The following is a 19,153-nucleotide window of genomic DNA, read 5'->3' as shown; positions in this document are numbered from 1 at the left end:
GGGCTGGGGTGCCTCCCCTGCACCCGACACACACATGGTCTGTTGCCCAGGGATGGTTGCTGGGAGGCTGTCGTAGCTTGAGGGACTGGCTGGCTGTGGTTCTCATGATGAGGGGTCGGGGTCTGGGGAAGCCCACAAGATTGGGGTGCAGGTAGAAGGGCATCTCCCCAGCACATGGCTACTCACTGCCCATCCCTCCCAGCGCGACCAAGCCCTAGAAGTGTGACTTCTCAGGTGGGACATGGCTTGGAGCAGGGTCCCCCACTCCACCCTCCCCAGCCCTTTTGTAAATGAGAATCTGACTCAGTCCCTTCCCAAAGGGTTTATTAAAACACAGAAACCAAAACATACACGCAGAGTACAAAGAAAAGGTGACTGTGTTGGCTGTGGTCTCTGCCAGCCTCCTGCAGGAGACGGTGAGCCACAACCCCCGGGGAACTTGGTGTCCAAGGTTCAACCCCTGCCCCACTAGGGACCCCGCAGCAGGAGAGACCCTCTTAGCTGGCCCAGAGTGCCAGGCCCTCCCTTGGCCAGCCTGAGGATGTGCCTGGGCCAGGGGCCTGGGCAGGCAAGTCCCTCCTCAGCCGCCCAGGTGGGCCTTCCCTCCTCTCCAGGCCAAGCCAGCAGGAGCTGCAAGGCGGGGGCGCCAACCTCCGTGCGAGGAGCCGGGACACACACACACACACACCCAACGGGCCCTTTCTGGGTATCGCACCTAAAAAAATACTTTGTTTAAAAAAAAAATCTGAAACTTAAGGGGAAAAAAACCCATAAACACAACAACCCCCACGCCTTGGGCTGACGGCCACAACCTGTAAACTCGGGGACCAGCAGGAGCAGCGGCTCCCCTAGGTGCCAAGGCTGTGCAGAAGGGCGGGGGCACCGTCCACCTGAAGCTACAACCAGGCCACCGGGACAGCGAGGGCAGAGGGGTGGGTCAGCCTCGCCCTCCCCGGCCCCCATGCACACTAGAGGCCACAGGTCCCCAAGCCCACCCCTCAGGCCCTCAGTGGCCCTGGGACCTGCAGGCCGAGTCCTGGTCAACCCTGGGCCTGGGTGGAGAGCAGCCAGAGGATTCTGGGAAGGAAGCCCAGCCACAGGAGGACCTGGCTGTGGGACAAGGGGTCGGGCCTGCCTCTGGGAGGAGTCAAAGCTGCAGGAGACAGGAGCCTCCGGCTGCCCTTCAGGAGGCTCCTCACGCCTGGCCTCAGGGGACAGAGCAGGTGTGTGGGAGGGGCGCCCTCAGAAGTGGCCACTCCAACCCAAAGGCCAGTGCCACCTGGCAGACTGCTGAGCCCTTTGGGCCAAAGGCAGTTCAACAAACCCCCACACTGGACAAAACAGAGGGCAGGCTGCCCTGGGGCTCAAGGGCTGCCATCTCCAGGGCAAATCCAAGCGGCCTGAAGAGGCCAAGGCAGGCCTCCCCCGGGCTCCCCGCTCCCCACCACAGCTTTGGCAGGAAGTCACTGAGGAACCAGGATGAGAACATTCTGGAAAACCTTTCCTTTCAGAAACCTGCCCCACTTTCGGCAGCCCACCCTCCCGGGTTTCTTGGGTGCTGGTCACGGAGAACACGCTCTTCCAGGGGCCAGGCTGGCTGTGGGTGCCACCTCCAGCCTAGCAGGGAAGGGGGACGAGGGCCCCCTGGACAGGCCTGGGAAGAAGCAGAGAGAGGGACCGAGCAAGGTTTCCAGGGCGGAGTCACAACCAGGGAGACCACCAGCCCTTGGGAGGGCAAGGGAGAGGGTCATCACCTGGCCTCAGGACCCTGCACTGGGGCGGGGCCGGGGCTGTCCCAGAGGCCACCCAGGGGCCGACTGCCCACCCACTGAGGATGACATCACAGTGGCCCTGGGTTGGGGAGTGAGCTCGAGGCAGGTCTTCTCGCGCTGACCAGAGGATGGTGGTGCTAGATGACCACAGGGGCTTGTGAGGACAAGGGCCACCCTCCTGGGAGGCGGGGGCAGCCACCCCGGGAACTCTGGGTGCTCAAGCCTGCGACAATCCAGCCCTCTCCACCTCCGGGGTTCTCCTCCCCCTGCCCACCCCGCTCTCAGAGTTGGGCCAGACTTGGATCAAGACTGGAACCAGGGGCCTTGGGGTCTGGTCCAGGGGTTCAGAGAAAAAGCCATGTTACAGATGAGCAACCTGGAGCTCAGGGAGGGCCAGGCATTTGCCCAAGTGTCCGTGAGATGAGGCTGAGACTTACTACTGCCCCTGGCCTCACTTCTGTCCCCGACAGGCCCAGAGACACCATGTCCCTCATGCCTCTCCCAGGGAGTGGAGTCTCAGCCCCTCTCGCCCCCAAGCCCAGCCAGTTCCTCAGTGAATTTCCTTCTGCACTCAACGGACCCCCACCCAGCGTCGGGGCATTATGAGGTCTTGAGGGCGGGGAAGGAGCAAGGGTGGAGCTGGATTCCAACATGCACAGTGGGGAAGAAGGGCAGGGGCTCCACGGCCTTCCCACAGAGGAGGCAGAAGCAGGAAGGCTCCTGCTAAGAAGGGTCTAGAGGCCACTGGTCCAGTCCCCTGCCTCCCCGCAGAGCCCTTCCCACACCCTCCAAGAACTCAGCAAGGGCAGCTGGGGCCCCTGCCTCATGCAGCAAGAGCCCGGATGGAGGACCCCCCAGGGACAGAGAAGGGGACAGTCCAGGCCTCAGGGGTCCGCCTGATTCCCCCACATCTGTGGCCCAGAACAGAAAAGTCTATACCCCAAGGTGGGTGGACAGGCCTCGCAGGACACAGGACAAGGCAGGGTCTCCTGGGCCATCAAATGACCAGGTCCCTCCTTACCAGGACACAAGCTCTCACCTGCCCAGAACCACACCCCCAGCAGATGGCAAACCTCCATCCCTTCCTACAGTGGCTCCAACAGACTCGTGCCCCTCCTCCCTGGCCGCACACGCTGAAGCCTGCCATGCACTTCTGGGGCCTCTCTGCTGGTAGCAAGAGCCCAACCTTCAGGACATGCTGGGCCAGGGACAGACATGTATCCCCCAGAAGACAGCCTCTACCTGGTGGTCTCCATCCCTGGCAGGAAGGAGACAGGAAAACCCTGTCTGATCCAGGCATCAGCAGCATCTCCTCCGACAGAGCAAGGTGGCCCCTCTCCCACCTGGCCCACCTGGTTCTGGGGGTACCAGGCGGGCAGGGGCTGCAGCAGGAGGGCAGGCAGGACGGGGCACAGGAAACACTGAGTTCTCCCCAGCTGGGCTGAGCCTGCAGGGTGGCGCCAGGGCCTCCAGGGAGCTTCCCCTTAGGTCTGGAGCCTGGTGACAAAACGTGAGTGCTGTGCTCAGAATCTTCCATACGTCATCCAACTTTTATCAAGACAAATTCATCCGAATCTTCAATAGGAAAGTGCAAAAGATGTACAGATAAATGAAATCTCTCTAGGAAGTCGTCTGGAAAAGGTGGCGAGAGGGCATGTCCAGCATGGCAGTGGGTGTGACGCTGTGTGGAAGAACTCAATTACGACGAGGTGGCACTCTGGGCTCTGGCCAGCCAGGCTAAGCCTCGTTCTCTGTGAGATGATGGCACTTCTCCATTTCCCTTTTGTCCCAAGGTGGCACCGGTTCTAAAAAGGCAGCAGCTTTTCTCTCCCATGGGGGTCAGGCAGGTGGCCCGGTAAGTGTGGCTGCAAAAAGCAGGTCAGTGGGTTATGTGTCTAGGTGGCCAGGTGGCCAGAGATACCCCAGAGCCCACAGCTGACCATGCAACTGTGGTCAGAGGGGGCTCCCACCCCAAGTCCTCCCAGAACAGGCCACTGGCCAGGCTGTGAGCTGTACCCAGAGTGCTGGACAGCTCTCCTCAGTCTCTAGTGGAGTGACCAAACTGTCCTGTCTGCTCTTATGGGGATAGAACTCAGGGTAAGCTGGTGGTCCCAGTGAAGGAGGTGGCAAGAGCTGGCAGTTAGTCTGTGATAGCCCTCCTCTCCATTCCAGTAACACTCCTCAAGCTTTCAGTGAGGGTATGAAACAAGACATAACTGCCTGCAGTACCCCACTGAGCAGGACAGTTAAGGCAGGACAGGGCACTGCTCTGGGGCAACTGTCCCAATTCACCACCAAGAACACAGGTGTACATGGAAGTACAAAGACGGAGGTGCACACACAGGGTCTCTCCAGGTCCCCTGGGTCCTCTGTGTCCTGCCACCCAGCCTCCCATGGCAGACAGCCTGGCCCAAGGTGGTCCCAGGGCAAAGGGAGGCTGGGTGGAGGGGTCCAGGCCAGGGGGTGACTCCCAAAGCCCGAGGCAGTGAAGACCCCGAGGCTTAGGGACCAGAATCAAGCACATGGACGGGCTAGTTCTAGCCAGGCCTGACTTGCCAAGCTGGCCGGGTGGGCGCAGGACAGGGGAGCAGCCAGGAGGGACCTCACCTCAGCTGGAAATGAGCGCTGCAACAGGGGGAAGTCACAGGGACGGCTAGATATCTGCCAAAGAGAGAGAACACGGCGGCTTGCTGGGCATCCACAGCAGGCAGCAGGCTGGGCCCTGGCAGGGCACCGTGTGCATGCTGCCCGGAAGCGGAGGGGCACCTACCGGTCACATAGGGCCCTAGGGGCATCTGGTTGTAGTTGACAATCCCTCCCGGTCCAGGGCCCCGGAAGTTGGGCCCAAAGTTGTTGTTGTACATCTGGGAGGAGCCAAAAGCGCCCTGGAGGCAAGGATTCAGCTTTACAGGTGCCGCTCAGCACCCACCCAGCCCCAGCTGGGGCACCGGGCGCCCGAGGGGCTGGCCCCACGGCATGCAGTCTGAACCTGACCTGCTGGATGGTGGGGTCCCCGGCACGGTTGGTCAGGCGGCTCAAGATGCTGCGCTCTGACATCTGCAAGCGGGCAGCCACCGGGGGGATGCGTGACAACATGGAGGGCAGGCGCGTCACATCTGCCTTCATGTCACTCAGCAGCTCCTCCAGCTGGTTCAGGACTGCAGGGCAGGAGGGCCCAGGAATGGAGGGGCTTGCTGGCTGGTGCCGCCCACGCAGCAGCCAGGCCAGCCCTCATTTACAAGGGTGTGTTACGGCACCCCAGCATCGGACACCAGGGGGCGCCCTCGCCAGGCACAGGAAGCCCTTTGGCCAACTGGGGGATCAGTGGGCTTTCCAAAAAACTCCAGGGGCCCCTGCTCTGGCAGAGGCAAAGCAGAAACACGGGGTTTCCCTCCACAAAGAGCCTCCCCAGGAGGCCACAGCCCTGGTCCAACACCAGGGACAGGATGCAGGGCTCACAGGGCCAGGCTCACTAGCACTCAGAGGACACGCGGCTTCACCTCCCTGGGTTCGTGAGAACCGAAGGGAGGTGCATATCAGGCTCCATAACCATGAGGCTTTAAATCCTGTGGCCTGTCACCTACCCAGCCCAGGGCCTGCTCACAGGTCCAAGAAAGGAGGCTCAGTTTCCCCTCAGTGAGGGGCTGCCCAGGGTGCCCTTGCCCAGGACGGCTCACCCTTGTGCAGGACAGCATTGGCAGGCTTGTTCCCGGCAAGGGACTCCTTGGACAGGTGCTGGTGGCTCTCGGCAAGGCACTCCACCTCGGCCAGGCGGGCGTTGAGGGCCATGGCTGGGTGGTTGGGGTCCTGGGTCATGTTGAGGTACGCGGCCCTCCGGAGCTGCTCCTCGATGACCAGCGCCTGCTCCAGCAGCTGGGGGGTGAGAGGTTGGCTGGCCCCTCCTCCTGGACGGCCACGCTCCTCCTCCACCAGCGCCCAGCCAGGCCCAGGCAGGAAGGAGGAAGACGTCCTCCACCTAGGCCTTCGCCTCAGGCCCCTCTCCATGCCCCCCCCACTTCTGGCCCTGCCGAGGACTGACCTTGAACCTGCGGGCCAGGAACTTGTTCTTCATCTCCAGGTAGTTGCCCTTGTGGATCTCAGACTTGAAGGGCTCATTGAGGATCATGTACCTCGGGTCATTCTGGATGTCCTGCCAGCGGGCATAGCCATGCCTGCAGGCACCGTTAAGGACAAAGCTGGCCACAGGGAGGGGTGGGGCTGGCAGCTGGGGTGGAGGGAACAGCCTGAGGCTTGGCACCCAGCTCTTGCCCTCAGGCATGTCATAGTCTCAGCTAAAGAGGAGCATGTTGATGGGGGGGCAATGGGGACAATCTCTTCAGGCAGTGACAGGTGTCCTCAGTGTGCCAGACATGGCACAGGGACCCCATCATGGCCACTTCCTCCACCCCAATAACCAGGGTGGGTAGGCCCAAGTGCCAACACCCAGGGCCTGTGCTGGAAGCAGTCTCAGAGGCGTGATGGAGAAGAGGCCACGTAGACCATGTCCAGGTAAGAGGAGGGAAGTCTGGACCAGACCACAGAGCCCGCGTGTGAGTGCCAGGGCATCTCTGGAAGCTAGGAGAAGGCGCTACAGGGTCCCCACAGAGCCTTCAGAGGGCTCCTGCTGAGGTTCCCAGAGCCAGGGGCCAGCACCCGCCCGGCCTGGTCTGCCCAAGGATACGTCACGATGCCCGCCAGCAGCCAGTAGTCATGGCGCCGGTGCCAGATGTCATAGATCTTTCCCGAGGACACGGCGGCACGTTCCTCATTCTGCCACAATGTATGCAGCTCTGGGAAAACCGCCAACAAACAGAATGAGAGGAGCCCCCACTCTGCTGTCTCAGCGGTGGGCTGGAAGCGCTCCCCCAACACTGGCCCTTCACACCACCCCAGAGTTCAAGGCTCCGATGTACTAGGACAGGACATGAGACAGACTTTCCTCAACCACTCACACTCTAGCATAAAGTAACACCTGCCCAGCTCCTGGGGCCCACGGTCAGGGACAGCAACAGCCCCAGCTCTCTGCCCCTCCATACCCGTGAAGCCCCCGTCGGCAATGTTGAACATGAATTTGAACTTCCCGTTCTTCTCTTCCTTCTTCCCCTCATCGTCCTCCTCTCTGTCACCGTTTTGCTGTGTCTCAGCGGGCTCCTTCTCCTCAGCTTTGGGGTCATCTGTGAGTGGAAAGATCTCATTAACTGGGCTGAGGTTGTGGCTCAGGGGCAGAGCACTTGCCCAGCACACTTGAGACACTGTTCGATCCTCAGAATCACATAAAAATTAAATTAAGGTTATTGTGTCCACCTACAACTAAAACAAATATTAAAAAAAAAAAAAAAAAAAAGATCTTGAGATCATGTTAACTCTCCATCCAAGGCACTGGCCAGGGCCCAAAGGCAAGCAGGGGTCCAGAGGAACAATGTTCTAGGATTTACAGCACCTATCATATGCAAAGCTGAACCCCAAAATCCTCCAAACCAAGATCTGTGACCAGGTCTCTCCCTCCCTAGGGGCCATGGAAGGGCCAGGAGAGAGCAGGGAGTCCATTTCCAGGGAGCAGACCACTGTGCTACCAGGGACTGATGAGTCCAGGCTCCCATGCCCAGCTCCAATAAGATGATTGACCAGGGCCCAGGAGGACCATCAGGGCCCAAAGGACACAAGGCAGAAGGCAGAAAAGCCCCAAACCTGGCCTGCAGTCGCTGCCGTCCCCTCTGCTGTGACTCAAGCCTAGCTCCAGCTTGTCCAGCGCTCTCTCCTTCTCAGGAGGCACTTCCTCTGCAAGATAAAGAGGGTTCACAGGTGGAGGCTCAGAAGGTCAAAGAACCCCATGCATCTACCTGAAGTCCATATCCATGAGCTCTGGAAGTCCAGGCCTGGACACCCACTCCAGAGGCTTGCCCTGTCCCCATCTGCAAACCATAGTCTGGAATCACCTTCTTGCACTAAAAACCAAAGGATGTGAAGTCCAGCCACTGGGCAGGCCACAGTTCTGTGGAACTCCTCTTAAAACATCCACAAGTGCCAGGCAGAATAGATTGTATTAATGGGGCTGGGGACAGCTTAGCAGCAGAGGGCTTGCCTAGCGTTTGCAGGGCCAGGGCTCAGACCCCCAGCACCACAAACAGATGATACACACGCACACACACACACACACACACACACAAAATCACATCACTAAAAAAGCAATCAACACAGGAGATCCGAGTGGGGTGGTCCCAGGGAGGCTCACTGAGCCCAGGAATTCAAGGCCAGTCTGGACAATACAGCAAGACCCTGACTCCTCAAATAAAAAAAAAAAAAAGTGAGTTCAGTAAAAGAAAAGAAAGTCATCAGGAGCCAGAAATAAAGAAGAAATTAAAGCCAGGGATACATGAGCTGGCATTTGGTGGCCCCAGCAGGGGGTCATTAACCACCAGGAATGGGGGTGCTGGGACTGGGTCTCAACACCTCAGCAGGACAGATGGGTCAGCCCAAAGGACGCAGAGCACTGGAGCTAAGCCAGCGCCCTCCGACCAGTCTGTTCTGTGAGTGGACGTCCCATCCGACAGGCACAACCAGAAGCCCATCTCCAGCAGAGCCCCAGGGGAAGAAGGTCCTCCTGAGGAGCCCAAACCCAAAGTCTAGGACCCCCAGGCTGCAGGGCCATAACCGTCGAGTCCCAGCAAAGACAGCATCATAGAAACTGGTCCCAGACCAGCAAATCTACTAGTGGGACCACTGGGCCCCAAGCACTTGGAAATAAAGGGGGAGGGACATGACACTGTCCAGGTGACATCCAGAACCTGGAAAACCACCATCCATCCACCTAGGCAACCCAGCAGGGAGTCAGTGAGCAGCCGTGTCACCAGGAGGTGATAAAACCAGGAGACAGGCACTAAAGCCAGAGTGTCTGGAACGGTTAAAGGGAAGGGAAATCGACAGAAAGAACAGAGCCCACCGGGGAAGAATAAGACCAAAAACAAGTTGGGAGCCAGGTGTAGTGCAGCACGCCTGTAATCCCTGCAGCTAAGGAGACTGAGGCAGGAGGATCCCAAGTTCAAAGCCGGCTTCAGCAACTTAGTGAGGCCCTAAGCAACTCAGGAAGACCCTTCTCTAAATAAAATATTAAAAAGGGCCAAGGATGTGACTCAATGATAAAGTGCCCCTGGGTTCAATCCCCAGCACCAAAAAAAAAGAAAAAAAAGAACAATCAGGGAGCCAGGGGTAGTGGCGTACACCTATAATCCAGAGACTCAGGAGGCTGAGGCAGGAAGATTGCAAGATCAAGGCCAGCCTCAGCAACTTAGTGAGGCCCTAAACAACTAAGCAAGACCCAGTCTCAAAATAAAAAATAAAAAGGGTTAGGGATGTGGCTCAGTGGTCGAGTACCCCAGATTCAATTCCCTGTACCAAAAACAAACAAAACAAACTGGAAAAGCCAGACAACTTGTAGAGATGAAATTCACAATTGGGAACAGAATTCTAAGATGCCCTCAAAGTCCCCAGGATGGAATATGATGGATTCCACTCCCATAAGTAGGGTATGCCACGTGGCACAGTGACCTTAAAACAGGGGGTTACCTGAGTGGGCCTGACCCCATCACAAAGCTCTTTAAAAGCAGGGAGCCCTCTCAGGCCGGCCACAGAAAAGGCAGGCAGAGGCCCAATGCAGGAGAGGCCCTGTGGCCCCTTGCTGCCTTGAGGGTGGAGCTGGCTTGACACATCAAGAAACGCAGGTGGCTGCTGGCCGCATGTGGCCCCCAGGTGGTGCCAGCAAGGAAATGGGACCTCAGTCCTCCAAGTCCTCCAACCTCAAGAGACCAACGTCAGTAAACAAGAATGAGTTTGGAAGTGCTTTCTCCCCAGAACCTTCAGGGGGGAACCTGGCCCAGCCAAAACAGTGTCTGGAATGGTTAAAGGGAAGGGAAATCGACAGATCTCCATCTCCAAGACCTCCAGAAGAGGACTTGGCCGCGCCCTCGCCTGACTTCTGACCCGAGAGCTGGGAGCTAACACACGCACTGTTCTGAGCCCTCGGGTGTGCAGTCATGCGCTACGCGGCCACAGAGCGGAGCAAATGGGAAGCCGGAGACACAGCCAGGTCAAGCCAGGATACCCGAAGCTGGGTCGGAGGAGGACCCAGAAACGGTGCAGAGAAAGGCAAGAAGGCAGCAAGATGTGAAGGGCTGCTCGCACCCCTGCCGCTGCCCGTCCTGGTCCCCTGCTTTCTTCAGAGCATCCAAAGTCTCTTCTACTTATTGGTGTTGCCCACGTCTCACAGCAGGGCACAAATGGCAAGAGATGAGCCAGGAGCGGTTCTGGTTCACGGGTTGTGTCCCAGCACCTGGAACAGTGACTGACAGTCAGCTCGCTCTACATCTTGTTGGAAAGTGAATGGATCCACGAGTTATAGGAATTCCAGGCGGAAAGAACTGTGATGGAGCAGACAGTTTGCAAAGAGGGAATGACCGGGAGTTTCCCACACTTGATCTAGGACCTACAAGCTTTGCTTTGAGAATCAGGGAATCTCAAGCAGGGCAGGAATTTCACTGTATTGAAACCACACATCGCCAAAGACAGAGAAAATCTTAAAAGCAGCCTTTTGAGGCTGGGGATGTGGCTCAGTGGTACAGTGCTTGCCTAGCACGCACAAGGCCCTGGGTTCAACCCCCAGCACCACACACACACAAAAAGTCTTTTAACGGTAGAAAATAAGAGTAAAGACAGATGTCCTCCAAAGGATCCACAATTCACTGGTAGCGTCCTCCCCAGCAGCACAATGAAAGCCAGAATAAAAAGGAGATATCTTCAAAGGGCTAAGGGGAAATCCCCGGCCCACCTCAGCCTTACCATCATTCAAGCGGAAAGGGAAACAATCCACAGGAATTTGTAGGAAGCACCATTAAAGGGTGTGTTAGAAAGGGGACTTTAGTGAAGCAGTGCAGGACAGGTGAGCACACACAAAAGCAAAGAGACTGTGAAGACCTAAACAAGGATCAGAGGGTCAGAGGGACATCAGCCAACATGGGGACGTCAAAGCAAACTGAAACTAAAATTCAGGGCAAGAGCAACAGAGCAGAGGGGAGGGAAGTGAACTACAGCTAACAGTCCACGGTCTCGATGCGATTCAGGAGAGCTGTGTGGTAAAAATCAACACTGCAGAACAGAATCAACCATAAACGTTCCAAATGAGTCGGGAGGAAAGAGAACTATGAAGAAAATGTGATCATTTCAAGAGATGGCAAGAGGGGAGGAAAAAAAAGGCAAGAGTCATATAAAAACAAGATACAAATTCATCCAACTATCTAATTCCTACAATAAATGTAAAGAGATCAAACTTCCCTGCCAAAAGACAGAGATTTAAACTAGAGAGTCCTCTACAGGGTTTGTAAGAGATGCCTAAAACACAATGGTAGAGCACCTGGGAGGGGGGAGAACCCTTATAAGTCAACAATAAGAAGACAAACCACAAAATCTTAGAATGGGCAAAGAATCTGAAAAGACATTTCTCAAACATATATACCCATGGGCCATAAGCACCTGAAAAAGTACATCTTCAGGCACAAATGGAGTACAAACAGGAACCACAATAGGAGACCGATTCTCACCCCTAGGATAGCTATAATCAAGACAGATAAGAACAAGTGTTGACTAGCACACGGGGCAACCCTCACGCCTTGCTGGTAGGCATGTAAACTGGTCAGCACGTGTGAGAACAATTCACCGTTCCTCAAAATATGAAACAGCTGCCGTACGATCCAGCAAGGCTCCTCCCAGGTGGACACCCAAGAGAAACAAAAACCCACATTCACACAAAAACATGGGCACGTATGTTCACACTAGAATCCTTCACAATAGCTGAAGGTAGGCACAACCCCAAATCCATCAGCTATGAACGGATAAACAAACCCACCAACCTAGTCAATGGGAAATCACTTGGCTACAGAAAGGAAACCAGCCTTCTATGACACGGATAAGCTTTAAAAACACCGTGCTAAACAAAGGAAGCCAGACACAGAAGACCAGCGTGTTTTATGGTTCTGTTTACATGAAACATTCCAAGGAGGCGAATCCACGGAGACGGAAAATAGAGTAGCGATTGCCAGGAATTGGGGAGAGGAAGAAATGGGGAGGGACTGGGAATGGGTAAGCAGCTTCTCTCCAGCGCGATGGAAATGTTGTGGAATTAGACAGCCGTGATGGTCACACAAGTCTGTGAATGTCCTCAAGACCCGTGGGCGGGAGGTACACTTGAAATGCTTGGACTCCTGCAGGTGAATCACATCTGTTAGAGTCTGTAAACAAGTCAAAATAACACCTGGCATTTAGCCAGGGGAATGTTAGAGTTCATAAACAAGTCTGGATGGTGCCTGGCAAAATGCCAGAGGGAGTGGTTTGAGAAGTAACAAAAGCGAGCCATTAAGTGTGGAGATTCCTTATTGGTTGACTAATGTATCTAGTTTATGCTAATTAGATAAGCTGTGTGGAATGTATAAATACTGCTCCTGTCCTGCAATAAACGGCTCCTACTCCTGCTGTATCAAGTACACAAGTTATTCGTCATCCCCCGGCTAGTTTGCTGCAGCCGGACTGCGGCACACATCCCAACCAGAATGTTTTTTTTATTTAAATGGAGATAGAAAAAGGGCATATAGTGTACATTCAACAGATGGTCAATAGAATCAGCATAATAAACTTCAAGGCAAAATGGATCAGGAGAGATAATCACTATTACAGGAGAATTAGACGCCCGAGTCACCAGAAAAATAAGAAACACCCGAACAGATGAACACCTGACACCCAGCCTCAAATCACGGGAAGCAGAATCCAGAACCGGGCACTGCAAGGACAGAGGTGGACCCCTCATCCCAGGGCAGGGTCAACAGAGTCTCTCAGAAAGCAGCCAGTCAACTACTTCCCAGCAAGGACACATCCCGTGGGGTCCTGAGCAAGCCCTACCTAATGCTCATGCCCATACTCAGAACCTGCCCCCAGCAGTTAGAAATGGACACTCTTTTCAAGCACACACAAAACATTCACCAAAGGTTGACCCGTAAAGCCAGAAGGCAGGTTTCAACAGTATCCACAGACTCATGTTTCCAAACCAGAATGCACCCAAGTTAGAAGTCACCAATCCTCACGCCCCTGTATGGCAGGAAAGGTGAGAGTCCACGTGCAGAGACCTGAGCCCCTGCCCTGCCCTGCCCTCATGCAGCCTGCCAGGTCTACCCTCAGCAGAGAGAAAGGGAGAGCAGCACGGTCCACCCAGCGGCCTGCCCTGCTGAGGCCAGAGACCACACCGACCGCTGGGAGGGCACCTGGAAGGCCCTACCTTTGGGCAGCTGCTCCGGGGAGGGCTGGGCCTTCTCCACCTCCTCTGGCCGCTCCTCTCGGGCTCTCTCCTTGTTGTCTGAGCTCTCGTGCTTGTCCTCACCCTCCACTCTGTCCAGGGCAGTTGGCAGGGCCTGGAGAGGACAGGCTGGGGGCCTCAGCGGGAAAGGAGGGCGGGGCCCACGATCCTGCCTCCCGTCACGTGCTCCAGCCTGCTCCCCTCCCATCCAGAGGCCTCAAACTGGGAGCAAGGGTGCCTGGGTCCTCGTGGCTGGGCAAGGCCCGAGAGGGTCCCTAGCCCCCACCTCACCCAAAGCCTGCTTCAGGCCCAGACACCAGCAGCCTGTGTACCTGGACATCCAAGGGCTTCTTTGGCTTCTGCACCATTGGCTCCTTCTCATCCACGAAGCCCAGCTGTGTTTCCATTTTGTCTGAAAGATTACAGGGAAGCAGTGAGCAGGCGCGGTGGCACACACCTGCAATCCCAGCGACTCTGGAGGCTGAGGCGGGACGATCGTAAGTTCCAGACCAACCCCAGGAACCTAGTGAGCCCCCACCCCCAAAAAATAAAAAGGGCTGAGGATGTAGCTCAGCAGCAAAGCACCCCTGGGCTCAATCCCCAGTTTAAAAAAAAAAAAAAAACATAGAAAAGATCCGAGACAGACAGAGGGGCTCAGATGAAAAGTAGAAGGGTAGGGAGTGGGACTGCAGGCCAGACAGACGGGGCCTGGTCCTCAGGAGGCTCCACGAGGACCAGAACTTTTAGGAGAAGTGGGCAGGATTCCCAGGTACACCAGAGAGCACAGGCCTGGCCTCTAGTCAGAGACCCACGTAGGACGTTGGGCCCAATGAGGCCAAAGTCAGGGGCTGTCGGGACAGGGCTGCAGATAGCAGTGGCTGCCCCCGGTAGGAGGCGGGTGAGGAGGGTGGAAGCAGGTTTTGATCCCTCTTGGGTACACCACTAGGCGTGAGGTGCTGGTTCACATGGTGACTGTCCAACATCCCAGCCAGGAGCCAGGAAGCCTGGGTTTGGTCCACCCTGTCTGTGTGCCGTTAGACAAGTGAGTCCCCTCCCCACTGTCAGGTCCCCACACAACTAGGGGCTCCAGGAGGGAGGGGTACCGTCTCATCCCCGTTACACACGGGAAACTGAGGCTCAGGGTGGGTGACCTGCCCTAAGTCACACGGAGTTCAGGGCAGAGCCAGAGGCCAGCTCCAACACATCCACCTCCTAAGAGCATGCCTGCGTCCAGGAGCCTGGGGACAGGTGTCTGCCCCAGGCCTGTCAGGCCCAACTGAGGAAGGCACTTTGCCTGAATAAGCACACGGATCACCAAAAGGACATCTGGAGACAAACAGCCCAATTAAAAATGGGTAAAGAATCTGAAAATACTTTTTTTTTCTGAAAATACTTTTTTTCCTGGTATTAGGGATTGAACCCAGAGGCACTTTACCACTGAGCTACATCCCAGTCCTTTTCAGTTTTTATTTTGAGGCAGGGTCTTGCTAAGTTGCTGGGGCTGGTCTTCAACTTTCGATCCTCCTGCCTCAGCCTCCTGAGGGACTACAGGGGTGCACCACTGAGTTCAGCTTGAAAAGACATTTCTTCAAAATAGACACAAAAAATAGCCAATAAGCACGTGAAAAGATGCTCAACTCGCTCAGCCACCAGGAAAATGCAAATCAAACCACCATGAGCCGGCACTTCACCACCAGGGAGCTGGAATCCTGTCGGACAACCAGTTTCCTGAGTTTGGTGAGAACACGGAGAAATGGGAACCCTCACACATCACCGGCAGGAATAAAATGGTGTGGCCACTCCGGAAAGCAGGCTGGCAGCTCCCATATGACCCAGCAACCCACTCCCAGGTGTCTGCCCAAGAGTGAACGAAAAGAGAACGGAGAGAAATGAGAGCCTGTGTCCACACAAAGACACGGGTGCAAACGCTCGCATCATCCACGCCAGCCAGGACGCGGAAGTCACCCAGCTGCCCATCAACGGATGAACGGACACGGGGTGGTGGATCCCTACAGAGAATGCCACTGGGCCCCAGGAGGACTGGAGAACCATCCGTGCCGCGGTGTGGACAACCCTTGGAATGCAATGCTCCCTGAGAGGAGACAGCCAGCAAAGGCCACAGAGTGTGAGACCGGTTCATCTGAGAGGTCCAGAACAGGCAAATCCAGACAGAAGCACACCAGCAGGTGCCCAGGGCTGGGGAGGGGAGACCGGCAGGGACTGCTGGTGAGTACGGGCTTCTTTTGGGTGGATGAGAGTGTTCTGGCAATGGAAGCAGTGACCACTGCAGGACCCTGCAAGTACAGCAGAGCCACCGGCCAGCATGCTTCAGAGGGCGCCGTGTGGTACGCGGGCAGATTAGATCTAATAAGAAAAACCCTCGGCTGGACGTGGTGCCTCAGGCCCGTCATCCCAGCTACCGTGTCTCAAAAAGTGAACAGGGCTGGGGTGTAGCCCAATGGAAAGAGTGCCCCCGGGTTCAATCCCACTACTGCACAAAAACAAGAGAAAAAGAAGAACCCCACACACTCGTAGAGATACTTCTCCAGGTACGTCCTTCATGGACTGCGCACAGGACTCAAGGCTACTGTGGTCTTGCCACTTCCTGTGACCCAGATGCCGCCCCTGCTCGCCCAGACTCAGACCTGGCAAGCCCAGTGGGGCTGGTGGGAGATGAGCAGGGCTGGCAGGCACCGGCGTGTTGGGGTCCGAGGAGATGACCTCTCCAGGCTTCTTGCCCTCAGGTCCCTCGGGGACCAAGTCCGGCGTGCTATACTTCCCATTGACGTGCTCAAACTCCTGAACCTGGGGCCATGGGGGAGAAGCAGGGAGGGTGGTGGTCGAAGCTCAGCCCAAAAGCCCAGGGGCAGTCACAGGACTGGACTGTCACAGGCTCAGGTGAGTGCTGCCTCCACCGAGGCAGACACACTCCTGAGCACAAACTCCCCGGCCAGCGCCCCCTGCACCCCATCACCCTGTGTGTCCTCTACCCTGGGACCCACCATCCTTGTCTCCACCATCTGGGCCCCTCACCCAGAAAGGCTTCTGGGATTCCTCTGGGCTGGCTCAGACCCTGGGCAGCCATGTGGCCTGGGCCAGGCACTTGCCTTGCCCTCTGCTGCTGACCCCCAGGGACAATGCCAGGAACCCAGGAAGGCACCAGGAAGGGCGCTGTGGAGGCTTACTCACCCACCTTCTTCCTAACCAGTGACATGACCCCGATGCGCGTGAGCACGTGCTGCCTGGAGAGGCCCTCCCGGGGCACGCCATCCGCAAAGGTCTCCGCGCCGTCCGCCCCCGGCTCACACAGGTGCCGCATGAAGAGGGACACATAGGCTCTGGGGTGGTGGGGGGACTGGGGCTCAGGGAGTGGGGGGCCATCAAGGACCCTCTGAGGAGGCTGGCAGGACCCCAGGGGACCACTTGGCTGGAAATGTCAACCACAGCTCACCTCCCAACCTGGCCTGCTGGGCCAGGCTCTGGGAGAGGACGGGAGGAGCCCGCCTGGCAGGGGACCCTCCTAGGATGGCCCCACCCTGGAAGACCCAGATGTCCCCCACTGTAGTGTTGCCAGCCGGGCTAGGCAGACAGGCCGGCTAGCGTTTCTGCCAGCCACCCCACCAGCACCCCTCCAAGACCACACGACAGTGAACTTTCCAGATGTCCTGAGCCTGGCAGCAGCAGACTGCACACTGGGAGGGCCTACACACTGGGAGGCCACACCTGGGCCACCACCTTGGTCCCTTTACCTAAACTCCTTCTCACTCTTCCCGCGGAGATCTCGCACCAGCCAGTGGGAGTTGAAGGCGTCCTGGGGCGGCATGCCCCAGCGCATGATGGCATTCAGAAAGGCTTTCCGCTGTCGGGCATTGAAGCCGAGGACCTGGGCAGGGCAGAGAGCAGGCGTGGGTCAGGTCAGAGACAGTGGGTACAGAGAACTCAGAGATGGGAGAGAAAGAAGGTGGGGGGAGCCTGCCCCTGGGGTCCCTCCCTGCCTCACCTCTACCTGGCATATGACCCTGGACAAGCCCCCAGCCCCTCCTCCATACCCCAGGGGTGGCAGGAACGGGGGACTGGGAGAGACGGGGAACAGGCAGGCCCCACCTCAATGTTGCCGCCAACTCGAGCAAGAAGAGGGGGCAGGGGCTTGTCCCTGTCACTTTTCAGCTGCCTCCTGGACTGCCGCCGTCCACCTGGGGAGAAGCCGCCACAAACCCTCAGGTAGGGCCAAGGGGGCCCTCCTCACCCCACTCACCAGCCCACCTCAGGAATCCTCCTGCTACTACCTCTAGTAGGACCCCGGCCACGCCCCACGGCAGACCAGGGCCCACAGGGGCCCACGGCAGACCAGGGCCCACGGCAGACCAGGGCCCACGGCCGACCAGGTCACCAGCACGGATACTCACTCTGCCCTTCTGGTCTTTCCTCAAAGTCCTCATCCTCATCCTCGGAGCCGATGGAATACTCAGACTGGTTGTCTGAGAGCTCATCCTGCCACTCTGCAGGGAGGCAGGCAGAGCGCATGTGTGCAAACAGAAGCCCACCTCCAACCCTCGGCACCCCCAGGGCCAGGCCAAGCCCTATACCCCAGCCCAGCGAAGACAGTGACACTGACAGCGGTCACCAGGTACTTCCTGTGAGCTCACTTAATAGCTCAACTCCACTACTTAGGAATCACACCACGGAATACACTAAGAATGACCCCATCCCATCCCACTTTACAGACAGGGAAACAGACTTAGGAAGGCTTGCCCAACCTCACACCACGTGCAAGAAGTCACTGGACAGATACCCGCCTCGTTCCCCTCCTAACACCCCCAACCCACCCAGCCCCCTTCTCCCAGAAGCCTCCCCAACCACCTCCCTGCCTGCAGAACTGCACCAGACAGGGGCTCCTGCAGACATGGCCCTCTGACATTCCAGAACCCCCGGGTCTCCCAGCCGCAGCACACACCCTGGTCCTCTTGGGACGCGTCATTGTAGTTGACCTGCTTGCGGATGCGCTTGCCCTTGCCCAGGTTGCGGGCCAGGTCCTCCTGCTGCTGCTCATAGTGGTGCCGCAGCAGCTTCTCCCAGTAGTCAGGGTCCACGTTCTCCTCCTGCTTGATCACCTCCCGCTCCACCTCCTCCTGGGGACACAGGCACAGGGGCTAGCAGGACAGCTGGCTGGACAGGCATCCCTGGCCTGTCTGGGGAGCCTCGCCATCAACCTTACCTCACCACCGTCTTCGGGCTCAAGGAGCAACTGAGAGTCCTGCCTATTCCAGGAAGCCTTCCCTGCCACCCACCCAAAGGTCTTCGTCTCCCTGCCCTTCCTGCAGTCATTCAGTCACTACACAGTATTTCCTGGTCTTGTGTGAGGTTACAGGGCTGACAAGGCCCAGCCCCTGCCCTCAGGAGGCTCCTGGTTTGAAGGGGAAGGACAATTAATTAGCACGCGGTGCCTGGGGAGTTCAGGAAGAAGTAAAGGTTCTTGTGGAAGAAGGGGGTTTGCAGGGTGGGGAAGGCAGAAGATTCCAGGCAGCAGTGCAGGAGTGTTCCAGACAGGAGTGGTCCAGCCAGGCCAGATGCAGCCCCAGGCAAGGCTGGGAGGGGCCCAGTGGACAGGGGGGAAAGGCCTGACACCAGACCCCTGAACAGGCCTCTCTACAGGAGGTGGCAGTTCCATGTGTACATCCCAAATGCCGGTGCTTGGAGGAGGAGGAAGACAACAGCAAGGATGTGGCTGTATGGTCCTTCCCTCTGCACAGCCTCAGCCTGTGGTGGAGGGCGACCCCAAACTAAGGCCGCAGCGGGGTGCCTGGCAGGGCGGGACCTGATGAGCAGAGCACTAAAGAGGGAAGGTCCTTGTGGGTGGAGCAAGGCTGGCTGCAGGGCGGGGCCTGATGAGGGGGGGGCTGGGGCTGGAGGGAGGAGCTTGATGGGCGGAGCACAGGCTAGAGGGGGGGCCTGGGGGGTGGAGCAAGGCCACAGGGCAGGGCCTGATAGGCTAGAGGGCGGGGCCAGGCAGGTGGAGCAAGGCGAAGGGCGGGGCCTGGCAAGGGCGGGG

The 19,153-nt window shown here is 57.4% G+C and overlaps 1 protein-coding gene across 2 annotated transcripts in view; it reads right to left on the bottom strand.

The window, feature by feature from the left end:
• Positions 1 to 313: 313 nt before the first annotated feature.
• Chd5 (chromodomain helicase DNA binding protein 5) overlaps positions 314 to 19,153 on the bottom strand; it is a 59,263-nt gene continuing 40,423 nt past the window's right edge. Inside the window, exons 26-42 of one of the 2 annotated variants that reach the window (XM_046424864.2) lie at positions 18,059 to 18,233; positions 17,511 to 17,603; positions 17,209 to 17,297; positions 16,854 to 16,987; positions 16,298 to 16,442; positions 15,750 to 15,909; positions 13,437 to 13,516; positions 13,087 to 13,219; positions 7,461 to 7,550; positions 6,809 to 6,946; positions 6,454 to 6,562; positions 5,812 to 5,944; positions 5,450 to 5,645; positions 4,767 to 4,930; positions 4,543 to 4,657; positions 4,380 to 4,433; positions 314 to 3,637 (exon numbers count right to left, since the gene is read on the bottom strand). In XM_046424864.2, the coding sequence (XP_046280820.1) occupies positions 4,426 to 4,433; positions 4,543 to 4,657; positions 4,767 to 4,930; positions 5,450 to 5,645; positions 5,812 to 5,944; positions 6,454 to 6,562; positions 6,809 to 6,946; positions 7,461 to 7,550; positions 13,087 to 13,219; positions 13,437 to 13,516; positions 15,750 to 15,909; positions 16,298 to 16,442; positions 16,854 to 16,987; positions 17,209 to 17,297; positions 17,511 to 17,603; positions 18,059 to 18,233 (1,962 nt within the window). In that variant the 3' untranslated portion in view covers positions 314 to 3,637; positions 4,380 to 4,425. The remainder of the gene's footprint in view (positions 3,638 to 4,379; positions 4,434 to 4,542; positions 4,658 to 4,766; positions 4,931 to 5,449; positions 5,646 to 5,811; positions 5,945 to 6,453; positions 6,563 to 6,808; positions 6,947 to 7,460; positions 7,551 to 13,086; positions 13,220 to 13,436; positions 13,517 to 15,749; positions 15,910 to 16,297; positions 16,443 to 16,853; positions 16,988 to 17,208; positions 17,298 to 17,510; positions 17,604 to 18,058; positions 18,234 to 19,153) is intronic. The other variant, XM_046424865.2, reaches the window with a different exon arrangement.

This window comes from Marmota monax, unplaced genomic scaffold (genome assembly GCF_021218885.2).
Source record: "Marmota monax isolate L192 unplaced genomic scaffold, Marmota_monax_Labrador192_F-V1.1 WCK01_AAM20220418_F8-fsc00080, whole genome shotgun sequence".
Taxonomy (NCBI): domain Eukaryota; kingdom Metazoa; phylum Chordata; class Mammalia; order Rodentia; family Sciuridae; genus Marmota; species Marmota monax.
Note: the sequence above shows the minus strand (reverse complement) of the source record. Positions and strands in the feature narration are given on the sequence as shown.